Here is a 17,170-nt window from a genome sequence, read left to right as displayed (position 1 = left end):
GGGATCATGACCTGAGCCGAAGGCAGGTCATGATCCCAGGGTCCTGGGATCGAGCCCCGCATCGGGCTCCCTGCTCCGCGGGAAGCCTGCTTCTCCCTCTCCCACTCCCCCTGCTTGTGTTCCCTCTCTCGCTGTGTCTCTCTCTCTGTCAAATAAATAAAATCTTTAAAAAAAAAAAAAAAAAGAAAGAAAATGAATCCACATACTGACAGTGAGATGTGTGAGCCTAAGTTTCCCCTTGTGTAAATCGGAACAAATAATCCTTGTCCTGTCACTTTTCTGTCCAGCCCTGGTAGCAATATGGATTAAAGTATGAACGCTCCAGTACAGAGCCGTCTCTAGATGAGCTATTCAGCCCAGGACGATTCCTCTCCGAGTCCTACTCGGCAAAATTTCCCGTCAGCCTCGCCAATTCCTCTACACTGCCGGGTGCTCCCCTGGAACCAGGGAAGGGGATGTCCTCCACCTCTCTCATGCCTGCCCAGCTGAGGAAAAACAGTGGGAAAGCAGAGAATGTGTAGGGGTGAGGAGTTGAGACAGAAGAGGGAGGGAGAGCTGGGAGAAGGTTGGTGGGGAGAATGCAGGTGCACGGACGTGGTGTGGAGTTGACAAAAGGGTACAGATTGGGGGACAAGGATAGAGGATGCCGGCGAAAGGATACGGGGGACAGTGGGCTGGGTGAGGGCGCTGCGATGTATGGACGGAATGCAGGAAGATGGGGATCTCGTAGGGAGTGGGGACCCTCCTCATTAAGAGGTCCGTGGGTCGCCCTGCGGCAAGGAGTCGAAGCTTGCACCAGTGGCCTCTCCGGGAGGCCCCCCCGAGGCTCGGAGTCCGGCTCCCGGACAGGATCCACTAGCCAGCGAATCGTGGAGGGGGATGGGGTGCGAGTATCCGCAGCCTGGGATTGGCCACTGCACCGCCGGCCGGTGACGCGAGGCGGGCGGGCCCCTTTGTGACGTCACAATCAGCTGTTAGAACTTTCCAATTTGTGCAGTGAGCCCGGCAGCGGCCGCACAGTCTCAAAGCCCCGCGGGCGAGCGCAGCAGCTGCGAGCTTCCGAGCCGGAGCCCCGCGGCCTCCCGGTCCAGCCCCCGCGATGCAGCCCGGCCTGTGATCAGCGCCGACGCCCGGACGCTCCGCCGCACACCTACCTCAGAGCCCCCCGCCCGCCTCACCGCTCCCTCCCCCAGGTGAGTCCCGACCGGCTTCGGCCCAGGGGGGGTCCTGCGTCCGGAGACACGCCCCGCGGTCCCTGCTCCCGGGTCTTTGTTTCCGCCCGCGGCCGCCGGGCTGCATTCCCATCTCCCGATTGGCTGCCGCACGCCGGTAGACCGTGACGTCCCCCTATTTGCATATGACATTGAGACGTCACCAAGGCCGGCACCGCCCCCCGGCTCGGGTCGCCTGTCCTCCCGTGACCCAGTAGGCGCTGGGTCGGGGCTGGGCCCGCGGGTGAGGGACGCTGAAAGGCAGCAGGACCGGAGGGGCCTCGGCAGTTTCCTAGGCTAACCCAGGTGTTGGGGTCAGGCCTCCGATCCCCTACTTTCTCCTTGGGTTCGGGAGGCGCTGCTGGGTCTAGGCTGGGGGGCGGGTGGTCCTCAGGAGTTCAGGGGCAGCCAGAGCTCCAGCTCTAGGTCGTTGGGGCGGCGCCAGATGGCGGAATACCCTCTCTCCAGCTCCAAGCTCTGCACCCCGGGACTACCGTAACATCTCACTGCTGTGCGCCGCGCTTTAGCTGATGTCACTCCCAGCCCCCAAACAAGGGGTCTTAGACTCTATTTCATGGAAGGGGAAACTGAGGCCCGGAGAGGGGAAGTTGCTTACCCGAGGTCATGAAGCCAATTAGAGTCATGACTACTGAGTGAATGACAGATGCATTAGCCACGGCACATGCCTCCTAGGAACTCAGTACAAGTAACAAGTTACACATCCTCCTAACACTGGGGACTGACTACCTTAGGCTCAGTACCATCCAAATTCGATGGGGCTCTTAGGTCCCCTCATTCCTGGATCTTTTTCCAGGAGGTCTCTGGAGACGGGGTCCCCTTTTGTGGCCTTGACCCTCACTCTGTACCTTGGAGTCCCAGAGCCCAATATCACTGCCTCCCAGCTCTTTGGACCACAGAAAGGTGAGTCATTGGCTGCATCAGGGTGTCTCCAGGACTGACGTTGGGGTGGGATGGAGGGTGAGAGTTGCCTCTGTTTGGCCCTTTCTTACCTTCCCAACCCCCAGCATTGTCTGCTAAGAAGGACATGACCCGGCCTAGTGCTGGTGAGGAGTAGGGTTGTGCTGCCCCTCTCTCTGCTCACAGAGAGGAGCAGGAGAAACGAGTAGGAGAAGGAGAGCTTCTGGCTTTCCAAGTGGATGGGCCCAGAGACTGGGCCCAGAGTCCCACCCCAGCCCGCTTTGCTAAAGGATGGGGTGGGGTAGAGATGGCTTGGAGCTCAAGTGCTATTCTGGGCACAGCTGCTGTAGTTATTAAAGGGAATGGTTCCCCCTGGAGCAGGGCTGGGAATGTGAGAATCAGGAAGCTGGCAAAGATGGGAAAGAAAATCCGGGAGGCTCCCCTAGTGGTCATGAGAGGGGGCGGGCACTGGCTGGCTGGTGCGCTATCCCTCTTGGCTCTGTCACTTAATTGCCGTGTGACTTCAGGCAGGGAGCTCCCCCCCCCCCCCCCCCCGCCCCGGCCGCCTTTACCTTGATCTGTGTGTCATTACAGGAGACCCATGGCAGGTTCTGCTGCACAGTGGGTGCTCTGGTAAATGCGTGGTGAATCTTGGTGTCAGGAACTCCAAGCCCTTTTACAGCTGGACAGAGGGGTTCTGAGATGAGAAGTGACTCGCTGAGTTCTGACTCCTCTCTGACCTCCCTATCGCTCCTGCATTATTACATTTTGGGGCTTGTTTGCTGAGGCTTTCCTGATTGTGTATACTCTGGACTGGATGTTTCATGACCTGGGGCTACACCTGCCTGGCCACCATCTAGCTCTATGTCTTTGGATAGACTTATTTCCTCGGATTCTCAGGTTGTAAAATGGGCCAGGTGAATATGATGGGCCTGCAACAGTTCTTAACTTCCCTTTCATCTTCTCACTGAAGTAGTAGGTTGTTGCAAGGAGGGTGTGTCTCATCAAGGCTCCAATCTTCCCTTCCTTCAGGAGGGGCCAAACTTTCTGGATTTTTGGTAACTGAGTCACTAACTCCCTATGGCTAACAGATGGGTTGGGATATGTGGCTTGTGCTGGGCAGACCCTAGTTGGGGGTGCCCAACCTTTTATAATCTCTGTAGATCTCCCACCAGAGAAGCCAGCACCCAGGGAACACTTTCCTTCTGGAGCCCACTGTGGGTCTGCAAATGCGGAAATAGTCTCAGTTTATAGAGGTTGGAATAATTCTGGTGGCAAGTGTGAAAACATACCCAGGGAATGGGAGAGGTAGCAACAAGCATAAAAATACCTCAGGTGGGGGATGCCTGGGTGGCTCAGTCAGTTAAGCGTCTGCCTTTGGCTCAGGTCATGATCCCGGGGTCCTGGGATCAAGTCACGCACCAGGCTCCTTGCTCAGCGGGGAGCCTGCTTCTCCCTCTGCCTGCCGCTCCCCGTGCTTGTGCTCTCTCTCTCTGACAAATAAATAAGAAAAATCTTTAAAAAAAAAAACCCCAAAACCTCAGGTGGGTTAGCAATAAGTGTAGAATGCCTCCAGGGAATGGAAAAGTGGACATACCCCCAGGAAGTTCTACAGGAAGTGTGGAATCATCCCTAGAGGAAGGTGACAAGTGTCTCAGTAGCAAAATGGTTGACCATCTTCAGGGGACAGATGTGGAGGCACAGGTTTTGGGACATCCAGGGGACTCCTAGCCAGGCCTAGTCCTAAGGTAGGCTGAAGTGGGGAGAAGGGCAGATCTATAGCCACCTCCTTGGTGTCTCCATTCCTGGACCAGGGGGTCTCCTTCCTCATTTTCATCCAGGGAAGGACTGATTTGAGGGGTTGGGTCCTGGTCCAACCCTCAGTGCTCATCCTTAAGGGCTCCTGGGGTCTGACAGGCCCACCCTTCATCATCACCTCCCACTGACCTGCTGTTTCTCTGGGGCCAGGCAACCTGATCTTCCCCCTAGCCAAGAATGCTGCCCTTGAGCAGGAGTTTAGGTATAGAGGGTGAGGGGGGGAGGGCCCAAGGGAACAGGATCTTAGAACCTTGTCTGACAGACACAAATGAGAGCTGTACAATCACATGGTGGCGGTTCTGTGGGATTTCTGCCAGCTAGCACTTTTCAAGCCATACAGGCTCAAGTAGTGGTTCTTAGTATTTGGGGTCAAGGAGTGATGCTAGGAAATCATGATGAAAACTTCTTCCCAGAAAAATACCTTGGCCACCAAGTTAAAAACGCCTAATCTAGACTAATGTCTAATCCAGCAAAGGCAAGGGAGTATAGTGATTATGGGTGCTGCCTCTGGAATCTGATAGCATGGGTTTAAATCCAACCTCTGTGTCTTATTAGCTGTGAGACTTTGTGCAAGTTACCTTATCTTCTTGAGCCTCAGTTTCTTCACCTGTAAGAGAGGGATAATAATTAGACCCACCTCCTAGAGTTGTGAGAAGTACCGATGGTGATATAGGTAAAGTGCTTAGTACAGTACCTAGCACATGAATGTTAGCTATATTATGATGATGATAATAAGTAATCACAATATTGGACAGTTTCTTCATTGCTTGGAGAACTTCAGGGTCCAGCTTGGATGTCCAACCCTCAGGAGACCTTTCCTGATAGAATCTGGTCATATATATATCACTCCTTCCATGTCCCTAGAGCATGCAGTAGTATTAATAACTAATTGATTTGTTTATTGAATGCTTACTCTGTGCCCGAGTATGGCTCTAAGCACTTTGTGTTTGGTTCATTTAATTCTTAATGGAGCCCAGAGGAGGATACTATTTATTAGCTCATGTAATTCTTGTAAGGGCCCAGAGGAAGGTGTTTTATCATTGGCATTTGGCAGATGAGAAAACTAAAGCACAGAGAAGTTAAATAACTTCCTAAGGTCACAGAGAAAATAGAAAAAGCCTGAAAGCAGACGGACTTACCAGATCGAGCACACACCGCAGAGCTTCCCCACACATCCCTGTCGTACTCTCACTGCGCTCTGGGGGCTGGGGGTGGGATCCCCAGCCCGGAGTCAGGGGTAGTGACTAAAGTCGGTGGGGACTCTGACTCCTCCTCCGCACCTCGCAGGTTTCTACACTGCCGTAGGACGCCCCCCGAGGCCGTTCCATCCCCGGCCATGTTCCAGCGCCTCACCAGCCTCTTCTTCAGTACGCCCCCTCCCCCCGAGGACCCGGAATGCCCCCTAGCCTTGGTCTCCGAGGAGGATGAAGTGGACGGCTGGCTCATCATTGATCTGCCGGGTGAGGCCTGGGTCGGGGGCCCGGACTCTGATTCCTGGGCCTGTGAAAGGGCAAGCGGCCGAGCAGCGGAGGGGAAGGGAGCTGCTAAGGCACTGGGGAGTTTCCCCGGCCTACTGGGCAAACGGGGCCGAGGCAGTGACACTGAAGGCAACAGGGCCCCATCCCACGCAAGGCCCGGGCCGTCTCCTGGCAGCGCAGCGTTGGGGCCCACACCTCACGTGCCCTAGGGCAGCCAGTCGAGACTCCTGGCCCGTGGGTGCCCCGTGGGCGCGGCGGGCGGGGCTGCGGGTCTGACTAATGATGCCCTTTCTCTCCCCGCCCCACTGTGTCCGGTGTGTGTGTGTGTCCCTCCCCGCTGCGCCCCCTCCTCCGCATGGCTCCCCCTCCCGCGCCCCGTAGACAGCTACGCGGCTCCACCCAGCCCCGGGGCCGCCCCTGCCCCCGCGGGCCGCCCCCCGCCCGCGCCCTCCTTGATGGACGAGAGCTGGTTTGTTACCCCTCCCGCCTGTTTTACTGCAGAGGGGCCCGGACTCGGGCCCGCCCGCCTCCAGAGCAGCCCCCTGGAGGATCTCCTCATCGAGCACCCCAGCATGTCCGTTTACGTCACCGGTAGCACCATAGTGCTGGAGCCTGGGCCCCCCTCCCCGCACCCCGACGCTGCCCTGCCTGACGGCGACCTTAGCGAAGGGTGAGCGGGCCGGGGACGTGGCCTGGAGACCTGGAGACCGGGGAGCAAGCCCAGGAGCCCGCCCCGCACGGAAGGGGCGGAGCCTTTAGAGGCGTGTCTTCGTGGCCGGGGGCGGGGACAAGGCTCGGAGCGGGCCTGAGGGGAAAGGGGCGGAGCTTTAAGAGAGGGCGAGGCCTGGCTTCGTGGCCCGGGCGGGGCCTGGGAGAGAGAGAGCTGGGAGGCTTGGGGCGGGTTTGGCGGAGGGGCTAGGCGGAGCGCCGAAGGGGTGGGGTTTTCAGAGGCTGGGTCGGAAGGTTAGAACCGAATTGGAGTTGGGAGCCGAGCCTTCCCTGGAGTCCGGTTTACCTGTTGCAGGGGTTAGAACGGAGGAGGCATCTCCAGGCTGGCTCGGAAGAAGGGTTGGGACCCACTAGAAGGGCACTGGGCGCCCTGCTAAGAGCAGAGACAGCACTGCGCCAGGGCGAGGGTGCGGGGACTGGGTGGGCGGAGTGTCCGGCCCTGACCGAGCCCTGCTCTGTCCCCGCAGGGAGTTGGCGCCCGCCCGCCGCGAGCCCCGGGTCCTGCACCACGCCGCCGCCCGTGGGCCGGCGCGGGCTGCTCTACTGGAGAAGGCGGGCCAGGCGCGGCGGCTGCAGCGGGCCCGACAGCGGGCGGAGCGCCACGCGCTGAGCGCCAAGGTGGTGCAGCGGCAGAACCGCGCCCGCGAGAGCCGTTCGCGGCGGCCCAAGCACCAGGGCAGCTTCGTCTACCAGCCGTGCCAGCGCCAGTTCAACTACTGAGGGTCCTCCGGCCGAACCGCAGACCCCTCGCCGACTTCTGACCCTGTCGGGCCCCTCCGCCGCAGCCAGTGTGTTGCTCGAGGAGCGCCCGTAGCCCACCTGGGTGGGACACTACAACCTCCCTCCTCCTCAAGTGAGGTGGGGTGCTAGCCCCCCTCCCCGCCTCGATTTTCCCACCTCTGATCCTCTGATCTGCCTCTGAACCCCCTCCTGTCCTTCACCCTCCGACCCCAAGCCTGGCATCTAATCCTCCATTTCCTTCCCCCTTGACACTCCATCTTTCCCTCCTTCTCTGGTCCCTGTCCCCATCTCTGCCTTGACATTCCCCTTCATCCTTGCCCTCCGGTCCTGTACCTCTGGCCCACTTCTTGTTCCACTAATCTCTTCTCCCACATCTAGCTCTTTCCCCGCCTTCAAGTCCCATTTTACAAGCCTCACCCATTCTCATGTTTGGCACTACGCTCACTCCTGCTCCCTTATTCATTCCCAGTAATTCCCTCCCAAATGGATGGGGGAGTGGGCGCTGAGGCCAAAGGGTTCTGCCTTTAGTCTCCTCCTTCCCTCTCCCCTCGGAGTTGTTTAGGCCTGGAAAGGTAAAGTATGTAGAACAGGACTGTGAGATGTGAGTTAGAGGGAGAAGGTGGAGGGAACTGAGGGAAAGAGGCAGCCTACTGGAAACATAGGACATACAGGTTAAGAAGCTGTAGGGAACAGGGCACCATGGGAACTGGTACTGTGCTTGCTCAGAGAGGCCAAGCCCTCCTCTTGGGCTTGAGCCTGAAGTCTGCCCCCACTTCCCTTGCCTATAATCCCACTTCCCAAATCTCTTTAGAAATCCACCCCTCTGCACACCCGAGTCTGAAGGGCTTAGTACCTTGTTGCCCTATCCCCAACATGTCACCCCAGGAGTAGAGGCTGGGCAAGACCCTGCCATCCTGGCCATCTGTTCACATGCCCAAGGTGCTAGAACTAGTTTAGGAGAGATGCAGGCCAGAGGGCTTGTAGGCAGGGAAAGTGCACACCCCAGAGTAAGAATGCAGGAGAATGATGCTGGGGAGGACAAGCTGTGGGGTGAAGCCATCCCAAGAAGGACAGCTCAGCCTTCATGTTGCCTCTGGCCTTGTATTTCACACACTGCCTAGGATGACTCATAAACACTCCTGGATAGGAAGCCAGGAGCCCCACTGGCCCATTCCCCAAATAGTTCTTACCCAGGGTCGGGCCCTCACATTTCCTCCCCCAAGGCTCTTCCTTCCTAGTCTGATGGGGAGAAATGGGTGCCCTGTGGTTCCCCTTGCCCTCTCCTCCAGTAAGTGACTGGAGGAGGGAACCAGAATCCCTGGGTGAGACAAGAGGGGACACAGGCAGACAGTGTTGTCCTTCTTGCAGTGGGAGTGAATTTTGGGCTCAGACACCAGCAACAGCTTCTTGGGATACCCCGAGTTGCTTCCCTTTTCCTCTAACTGTCCTTTTCTAGTGTGTGCTCTTTCTTCCTTGAAACTTTTAAGATTTCCTGTTACATACTAACATAGGTCTTCCCCCTCACTCCAGTTCCAGGTTTCTTGGCCTCACCACCAAGCTGAGGCTTGGTTGGAAAACTGCAATCCCATGAGGGTAAAGGCAGCTGCCCTCCCTGATCCTATAGCCCCAAGCCTCAGGTTGGGTATATGGATAAGCGAGGGGGGTAGTAGCCCCATGGTTGCTGGGATGGGGACAGAGGAAGTTCCTGTTGGGGTCTCCTATCCAACGGAGTAAACCAAATCTACAGTAAAGGCAGATCAAAGACCCTATGCCAGTCCACTAGGGCCCCAGTAGTTGACAACCTTGCTCCTCTCGCCAAGGTTCTCCTGCAGTTACAACCTAGTTGCTTTTCTTCTTCCAGCTACCCCGTGGTCACTTCACAGCCAGCTTAGGGTCTTCAGCACTTCCGAGAGGAGTTTCAGCTCCCTGGAACTCTTCCTGCCTACTCCTCTGCTGCCAGCTGGGGCAGAGGCTCAGTCCTGGGCAGTCCCCATGATCCTTCTGGGGCGGGTGGGGAGAAGAGTGAGTTATAGGGCATTTGGTTCAAATTTCAAAAGGCCTCTCCCTTACACATATTTCTGGAGGCTCCTGTAGTTCTAGAACTCGGCAATCTCACCACCTGGCTGGTAAGGCTCATGTGTTTTCGTAGTTTCCTGTAGATTCTGTAGCATTTGAGTATGTATAGATTTCTAAGCACCAACACTACTCAAGTCTCCTGCTAGTCTGACTCCTGAAGCATCAGACCTCGTCATACTGTATTGACTGTGTATGTGCCTTTCACCTTGAGCATGCTTCAGGATTTTCTTTTTCTTAAACCACAGAACTTGAATACATGAGGGAACCTGAATTCACAAAGTCCTATGCAACCTTAGACAGGAGGGGGTGAGAGAGTCCGTCTTGACTGATGTTTTCAGAGACCGTGGAGAAGTTTGTATTAATTAATGTCAATACTACCAGCACTTTGCCAAAACTGAGTATGTCAGAGGGACCCGTTTCTAGAGTCAGATCCAAGACATCAAAGGGTGACTTATAGTAATTCCTCAATATGTCTGAGTGCTCCCTTCAAGCTGGCTGTCACTTTCCAGCTTTTGCCAGTTTGGCCCCAGCAGGGTACCATGTGTGTATGAATGCAGTTTGCTGCTGTTTTGGGGTATGCCTGCTCCCCGACCCCCACCTGGAACCCTGATCAATTTGTTCTGACCTATAATGTCTTAGATGCAACAAGGACCCCACTAGAGCTCTTGGATGCCTTCTCAGATCCATGTGGCTTTATGTGAGGGGACTGAATGCAGACACATCGGAGCCCCTTGTATCTTCCCTTTTGCTTTGCCACCTAGTTCCACATGGAACCAACAAGTTGAGTGTATCCCTCATAGGCGTTTTGTGTTGAGACTGGCTGAAATGAGAAGACTGTGGTTGACCATGTTGTGACATGCTGACAGACTCAAGGACACAACCACCTCGATCCAGTCATGTGGCATGCCTGTGTATGTGTTTAACAGGATTCTGATTGTTAGATTTTAATGTTATTCCTCTATGGGAGAAAAAAATTAATATAAAGAAAAATAAAAATCTATTTAAAGCACATTATGCTTTCTGTCTGAGTAGAGCACTTTGCAATCTCAAGCACAGTATTGGCACAGGGATTATTATTAGGCTGACTTTGGTTCTGGTTGTGTGTCATACATACATGGAAAGAAGAGAGAAGATAAGCTTGTTGGGAACAGAGCCAGACAATTTTGGGGTCTGACTCATAAATAACTACTTTTAGAGGATCCTTATAACCCAAGACATATATAAAGACAGTTGAAACAGAGATGAGAGTGAGAGCATGATAGAGTCACTGACTTATCCTTTTGGTCTCAGGCATTAGGTTCTGGTAAGGGCAAGAAGACACTGCAGGGGAAGGGACGGACTCTGTGTCTAGTTGTAGAAGATACAGCAGAAGGCTGAGGCCCAGACCAAGCCAAGGACAGAGCCCCAAGCATCAGAGTCTCCTGAAGGTTGGGAGTAGGGTGGGGGCAGAAGCAGCAGGTTTGGAGACTATAATTTTTAGGTAGGAATTGAGCCAGGAAAGGGAAAAACCTGGGCATGTTGATGAGAAACGAGCCCCAAGCCTGATACAGATGAGAAATAGGGCACCCAAAGGGTAGAAAGTAGTGGGCATCTTTGAAGTATATCAAGTATATAACACAAAATGACCCCTTTTATGTGGGAGCTGCCTCACCTAACCATAGAATTGGACTGAAGGTGGAAAGCTGACCTCAAGTGGGCTCGATTCTTGATGCTGTTACAAAGAATCTGGCTAGTCAGTCTGGGCTTATCTCTTGAATGGAGGAGACTGTTAACACTCTGTGCATGGAGAAACAGATGTATGAGGTGGAGAAAAAGTGCATCTTAGGTTACCGATGGCTTCCTGTCCCTCGAAAATCCTGGGTGGTCTTTGATCCTAGGTTGATTCTGTTATTTGCAACCAAAACAAATTTGACCAACATTTATCAAAGTGCCTGGTACAGTGCTGAAAAGGGCTAGTTTCTTCAAAGCAGGTATAGTAAGGACAAGGTGGGATTCTAATTTACAAAGAAGCTGTTCCTACTCATTTATGGTCCAAAGAAAGCATGCTCACCCAATAATCCCTTACCAATAACATACATTTATATTCTAGGACAATGACATTTATTTAACACATTCAGTATTTCACATTGTACAAACCCTTAGATTCTCTTTATTCACTGGTCCATTTCTACAACAAATACATCCAAAACACTATATAATAAAATTATTTACAACATTTCCAAATGAGAAGATTCCTTTTGCTCCCACTACTGCTATTCACACACATAACTTCCACAGCACAATACATCATTAGAAGATCTAAAAATGCTCACCCTGTACTCTAGGCTGCTTAGGAAATATGAAAACTAATAACATAATCGCATTAGCTCCTCTCAATACATGGCAATATTTTAGAAACTTCGAACTTCATCTTGCAACACCAAAAGGGTTCAACAACTCTGCTTTCCCCATTGCACTTTATGAAACAGGTTGCAGGGACTAGGAAAAGGGCCATATTATTAAAATGACTAACTGTACAGAAATGGATTTTAAAAAGTCACAGCTCAAAATTGCTTTTTGTAAAATTCACACACATTTACAAGGATCAAGCCGCCGTCCAGCTTGTTTACTTGGATTTTCTTCGCTTGGATTGCACCACGCTGGTTATGTCTGTGGGGGGAAAGGAAGGACATGCTCAGCTGAGGCAACTCTTTATGGCAGTGATGTTTAGGCAGTCCACAAGAAGTAGGGCTGGTCTAAGTGGGGCCCTACTGGACTCTGAATAAATCGAAGGGCCTCAAAAGGAGCACTCAGTGGAGACGGTCTCAGGCTTCTGTGGGAAGAGGTCCTGGCTCTGTATACTAGGGCCTGGTTCCTGGGGAAGTCTGACACAGGCAGTGGGAGATGAAGCACACATACACAGTTGGAAAAAGTGGCAGGGTAGGGGGAGCATCTTGAGCTGAGCAATTAGCCCTACAACCTCCATCACCAGTTCTTATCACCCAGTGAAATGACAGACGGAGTGCTTTTGTGAGAAATCAATGAGTCTTGCTACAAGCAAGTGGTAAATTGTGCCAGAGTGCAAAAAAAAAAAAAAAGCCTCTGGATCCCTTTTGGAGTCAAGCCATTGTTTTGCAGTAACTCTTTTTGCCTTACTATAGTCAAAGTCTCTAAATAATATGACCATGACCTGTGGTCAACAAGTATCTATTGTGGCCTAGCCAGGAATAGCAAGGCTGTGGATACATATAGGCATAGAAACAATTTAGAGCAAGCCACAGCCTGCTCTGAGCCCAGGTGAGCCTGCAGGCTTCATGGAAGAGTGGGGAACTGAGTGACTTATACACGGAGTAACAGTGGCATAAATGGAACAAGCGTGTTTTAATTCCTTTACTTCCTCTTGTATTATCATAGTGTCTTCAATCATCTCAATCTTATTCCATATTTAAACCATGTTTCCACATGGGGCACCTGGGTGGTGCAGTCAGTTGAGTGTCCAATTCTTGGTTTTGGCTCAGGTCATGATCTCAGGGTCTTGAGATAGAGCCCCACGTCTGGCTCCGCACTCGGCACGGGATCTGCTTGAGTTTCTCTCTCCCTCTCCCTCTGCCCCTCCACCCCCCTGTACTCTCTCTGTAAAATAAATAAATAAATAAACCTTAAAAAAGAAAACCTTCCTCACAAAAGTCTTCTACAGAGGGTACAATGAATAGCTTGAAGCTCTCCAAATGTAAACATTTCTTCAAAATCTTCTGTTCATCTTGGGACACCCGGCTGGCTCAGTCGGTTAAGTGTCTTCCTTCGGCTCGGGTCATGATCCCAGGGTTCTGGGATCAAGTCCCAGGTCGGGCTTCTTGCTCAGCACGGAGTCTGTTTCTCCCTCCCGCTCTCCCTCTGCCTACTGTTCCCCCTGCTTGTACTCTCTCTGTCTCTGACAAATAAATAAAATCTCTAAACAAAAAATCTTCTATTGATCTTGAAAATTCACTCTCATTCTTCATACTGCTCCATAGATCTTTTGGCTTTAATATGAAATCAACGTTTTAAAATTACTTCCTATCAAGGAGAAAATATTTTCTACCACAGTACTATGTAAGATGAATCAATTTTATTGGTTTCTGGAAACTAGGCTAAATTTTCTGATGTTGCATGTTAGGTTCAGTGTTCTAAGCAATTTTTTTTTTCTTTTGTATCATATTTTGAAAGCCCAAACTTAAGATGTAGATGCAAAAAGCGAAAATGTCACTATTAGCTATAGTAATTGCTAAGAAGGTCTCAATGACTTTCCAAGAAGTGACCAGTGCAATATTTTTGGGCTTCTGTTGGTGTAAATTTCAGTATGTCTATCTTCTTGCTGGAAGGTCATGCTGCTTGTGCCATGTGGTAGAAGAATCAGTCTCTCTCTGATTTACTCCTTAGTCTTCTGCTAATCAGATGACAGTTTATCTGACAGGATGCGGATAATGCTGTTCTTTAATTCCGTGTAAATAAACTAAGAGTCTCACACACCCCAAAGTTCCCTATGATCAACTCCCTAGTCCAACTCTCAAGTTTCATTTTCACTGTAGTAAATTTATCATTTGAATAAAAATATACAGAGTTGTGTCTTTTTTTTTTTTTTTTTTAAGTAGGCTCCACACCCAGTGCAGAGCCCAATGCAGGGCTTGAACTCACAACCCTGAGATCAAGATCTGAGCTGAGACCAAGAGTCGGACACTCAACCAAGTGAGCCACACAGGCGCCCCTAAAGAGTTGTGTCTTGAGTGTTCATCCTTAGAAAGATATCTGTTAATTAGGCCAACTTTGAGAGCTTCTCCTTTGTTGTGATATAAAGGATCGAGTGGTGTGTCTGAGAAACACCTATGTGGCTGGGAAAATAGGTGAGAAGGGGGAAGGTGCAGAAGCAACCTCAGGCTCTCCCTCCCCCTCCTCTTTCCTTGCCTTTTCCCACCTGTCACTACTTCACAGCACCCAATGATCTGGCAAACTGACTCTGCTTCTGCAGACCAATCAATGAGTGGGACCACGAGTAAAGAAGTGATTTGTGTTAGAAACTGCAAAAAAATAATCTTTTAGATACCAGGGTTAGTGGTGGGAAAGATGGTGTAGGGTGTACTTTTATACTTCCATGAAGGAAAAAAACTGCATCAACCTGATACTGAAGTCTCTTTATCACCTTCCCTGGATAAACCTAGGCAATCTGGGTCACAGGGCAATGTCACTTTTGATGTCTTTATAAATGTCTAAAAAGGTCAGTTTTTTTTTGTTTTTGTAGTTCAATTTTATACTTCGTCTAAAATATTACCACTTTTACTACTCTACTGAACACAATAAAAAATCCAGAGGTAAACTCTTTAAGGTAAGGAATTCTAGGGAAGTAATGAAGTGGCTGATGGTACATGCAGGGTGTACATCAGGTCTGTTCCTAAAGAATGCCTACCTTATCTGACTGTGCATAATCCCACTCCCAAGACCCCATAACCAATACCATAATACTAAAATAAAAATTATATATATTGTTGAAAAATCCTATTTTTTAAACCACCAAAGATTTTACAAATTAATGTCTTCACAGATATAAAAGTAGTTCAAAGACTAATAGTAACACCATTTATATTAATATTTTGAACCAACTATATGGTAAAGAACTTGGTCAATAACAGTCTTTCAGATGGCCATCCATATATATCCTTGGAGAACATTTACATTTATAATTTGATATGGGCATTTTCTCCCCCCTGGTTGCCTCATTTTGACCATAAGTAAATTTGGCCAAACCTACAGGGTCTATTAAATCTTCTGTTATTTGGAGTTTACCTTTACCTTTCAAGGATTTTTAGAAAATGACCTTTGGCCTTGTTCACTTCATTATGTTTTTTTACTGTACTACTTCTAGCCAAGATTTCTATTTTTTGTAAAAGAAATTCTGGAAATCTCCTTTCAAAATTTTCATGACTGGTTTCTGAATGATGATGCTACAAGAGTGCAGTTTCAGGCAGTTACTGTTCAGAGTTTTCTCCCATATCATGCTCATTTATATTTCCACAGTAACACTTCCATTTTAAGATTAATTTTTTTTTTTTTTAGATTGTTGCTTCTCAAGTCATAGGCTGTGGGTACGGTAGGGCTATCACCCCACTTTGCTGTCAGAGGCATCTTATGGCACTCCAAGGACATCCAAAGCTGCTGCTGATTATAGGTTGCTCTGAACTTCCTTCATATTAGCATATTTTCCCTGGTTTCAAACTTACGCATTAAACTTCATTTTTAACTACTGATCTCTTTTCCCAGTTGAAAATATAACATAAGGGGTGCCTGGGTGGCTCAGTCGTTAGGCGTCTGCCTTTGGCTCAGGTCATGATCCCAGGGTTCTGGGATCGAGCCCCGCATTGGGCTCCTCGCTCTGAGGGAAGCTTGCTTCTCCCTCTCCCACTCCCCCTGCTTGTGTTCCCTCTCTCGCTGTATCTATCTCTGTCAAGTGAATAAATAAAATCTTTAAAAAAAAAAATGAAAGAAAATATAACAAAACCTATTATGAACAGAAGAGTAAATAAAGACTGATAAGGGAAACGAGACAAATCATTTCTGTGTTAATAGGGAACACATCATGTCAGGAAGTAGAACTACTCATTTGCATTTTATAACAACACACCTGATTAAGTATAATTTTAAAAAAAAGCTCACTGATTTGTGGGAGCCAATTTTTGTGTCTGTAATCAAAAGTGGGGTGGGGGGGACCCAACAACCAAAACCAAAACAACAGGTTAGAGAGTGACCTATCAACCATGTGGGCCTCCCTGGACTTGCCCAGAAATAATCTGTCCCACCTGCTCCAATCTGGCTGTACAGCAGGCCTTGGCCAGCATGACGTAAGCAAACTGTTCCCACAGCAGGAGCATGGTTAATGTCACTGGTTCTCTGACAATACAAATGTACCAATACTTCTCATTATAAACTGCTCATATTTCTCAGCTTTCAAGATGCTCATGAAAAACAGACTGTTTCTGATTTTGTTTGTGCATATATGACCGAAACTGTATGAATGCAAAAAGGCAAACCTTTTTTCCCCCTCAAAACTTTAAGAAGTACTGATGCTGCAGAAAGATGTTTCAGGTACCCAGCACTACTATGTCTCCAAACAGGTGTTGCATAGATTTTGGAAACCACCATGATATTTTATGATCATTCCCAGGGTATGGGTTCAAATATGATCACAAAAAGTTATTTTATGACTTTGGTTCAGAATTCTGGATACAACATAGCATATTGCATAGCAAATAAAAATGCATATTTATTCTATAATCTGGATCCAAGAGCTTTAACCCTTAAAAATCAAAACAGCGATAGCACTCATTTTGGATTTAAAACCTAACTTACTCTAGGAGTTCAGAACTGACAGCCTGAGGGCTTGAGGCTGAAGTGGAGATCTGTACATGACTGTGATTCCTGGGGTTTGGCCAGAGCTCTGACATCCTTTCAGGAGACACTTATCCGGCACCCCTCCATGCAAAATCACAAAGCTTTCAAGTCATTAGGGCTTTTCCTAAGCCACTTGTTAAGCCTCAGAGCAGGGATGGGGCAGGCATTCCAACATGACTACCACCACCTTGGGACAATGTCCAGTTTAAGTGTACAAGCCTATTCCCCTCCCCTTTCTAAAATAAGTTCCAGCTTTCCATCTTTGCTTGGCTGGCAGTTCTCTACAGACTGGCTCTAATTTGGGTATCTTAACTGTCCCAGCTGCTCCTTTGATTCTTTCTGGTACACTGTAAATGACACCCTTATTATCTTGAGGGTCTGGGCTCAGGTGAAGTTTCCAAAAATCTGGTGCGTGACATCTCTAAAGGCCAACACTTGTTTCCCGCCCTTTTTTTTTTCCCCACTTGTTTCCTGCTTTAAAGGTAATTACACACCATTTCGACAGCCTAAGAATTGAGGGGAAGCAGGTTTTCCCACAGAACTCCAGGAATCTTCCCTGTGGTGGTCTAATAGTATTCAATTTACTGAAAGGAGTGCTTCCTTCCAAACAAATCTCTGCCTCGGAGAGGATTCCAGGGAGAACGAAGAAAGTAGCTGGTTCCTTCTCTGCATCAAAGTGGGGACACCAAAGAGGACCCCGCCGGTGGTATATACAGGACACCTGGGAAGGAACAAAGACCCCTTCCTCTCTGATGGGCTCAGAGAAAGTAGTTTCTATACGTCCACCTATTTGTGATCTGT

The 17,170-nt window shown here is 49.8% G+C and overlaps 2 protein-coding genes across 15 annotated transcripts in view; one reads left to right on the top strand and one right to left on the bottom strand.

The window, feature by feature from the left end:
- Positions 1–966: 966 nt before the first annotated feature.
- Positions 967–9,980, top strand: TP53INP2 (tumor protein p53 inducible nuclear protein 2). Of its 7 annotated transcripts, none has more exons than XM_032420183.1 (5): positions 967–1,193; positions 2,026–2,132; positions 5,235–5,407; positions 5,807–6,095; positions 6,622–9,980. In XM_032420183.1, exons 3-5 carry the CDS (start codon positions 5,284–5,286, stop codon positions 6,872–6,874), a joined length of 666 nt encoding a protein of 221 aa, XP_032276074.1. In that variant the 5' UTR covers positions 967–1,193; positions 2,026–2,132; positions 5,235–5,283; the 3' UTR covers positions 6,875–9,980. The 7 variants fall into 7 exon arrangements, with proteins under 7 accessions (XP_032276074.1, XP_032276073.1, XP_032276075.1 ...); XM_032420184.1 differs by lacking the exon at positions 967–1,193 and adding an exon at positions 1,204–1,455; XM_032420181.1 differs by lacking the exon at positions 967–1,193 and adding an exon at positions 1,204–1,517.
- A 1,074-nt stretch (positions 9,981–11,054) lies between these two features.
- The window catches only part of NCOA6 (nuclear receptor coactivator 6), a 103,980-nt gene continuing 97,864 nt past the window's right edge, over positions 11,055–17,170 (bottom strand). For all 8 annotated transcript variants that reach the window (XM_032420174.1, XM_032420172.1, XM_032420171.1 and 5 more), the window contains one exon: positions 11,055–11,620. In XM_032420174.1, coding sequence (XP_032276065.1) covers positions 11,577–11,620 — 44 coding nt within the window. In that variant the 3' untranslated portion in view covers positions 11,055–11,576. The remainder of the gene's footprint in view (positions 11,621–17,170) is intronic.

This window comes from Phoca vitulina, unplaced genomic scaffold, assembly GCF_004348235.1.
Source record: "Phoca vitulina isolate PV1807 unplaced genomic scaffold, GSC_HSeal_1.0 scaffold22, whole genome shotgun sequence".
Classification (NCBI taxonomy): domain Eukaryota; kingdom Metazoa; phylum Chordata; class Mammalia; order Carnivora; family Phocidae; genus Phoca; species Phoca vitulina.
Note: the sequence above shows the minus strand (reverse complement) of the source record. Positions and strands in the feature narration are given on the sequence as shown.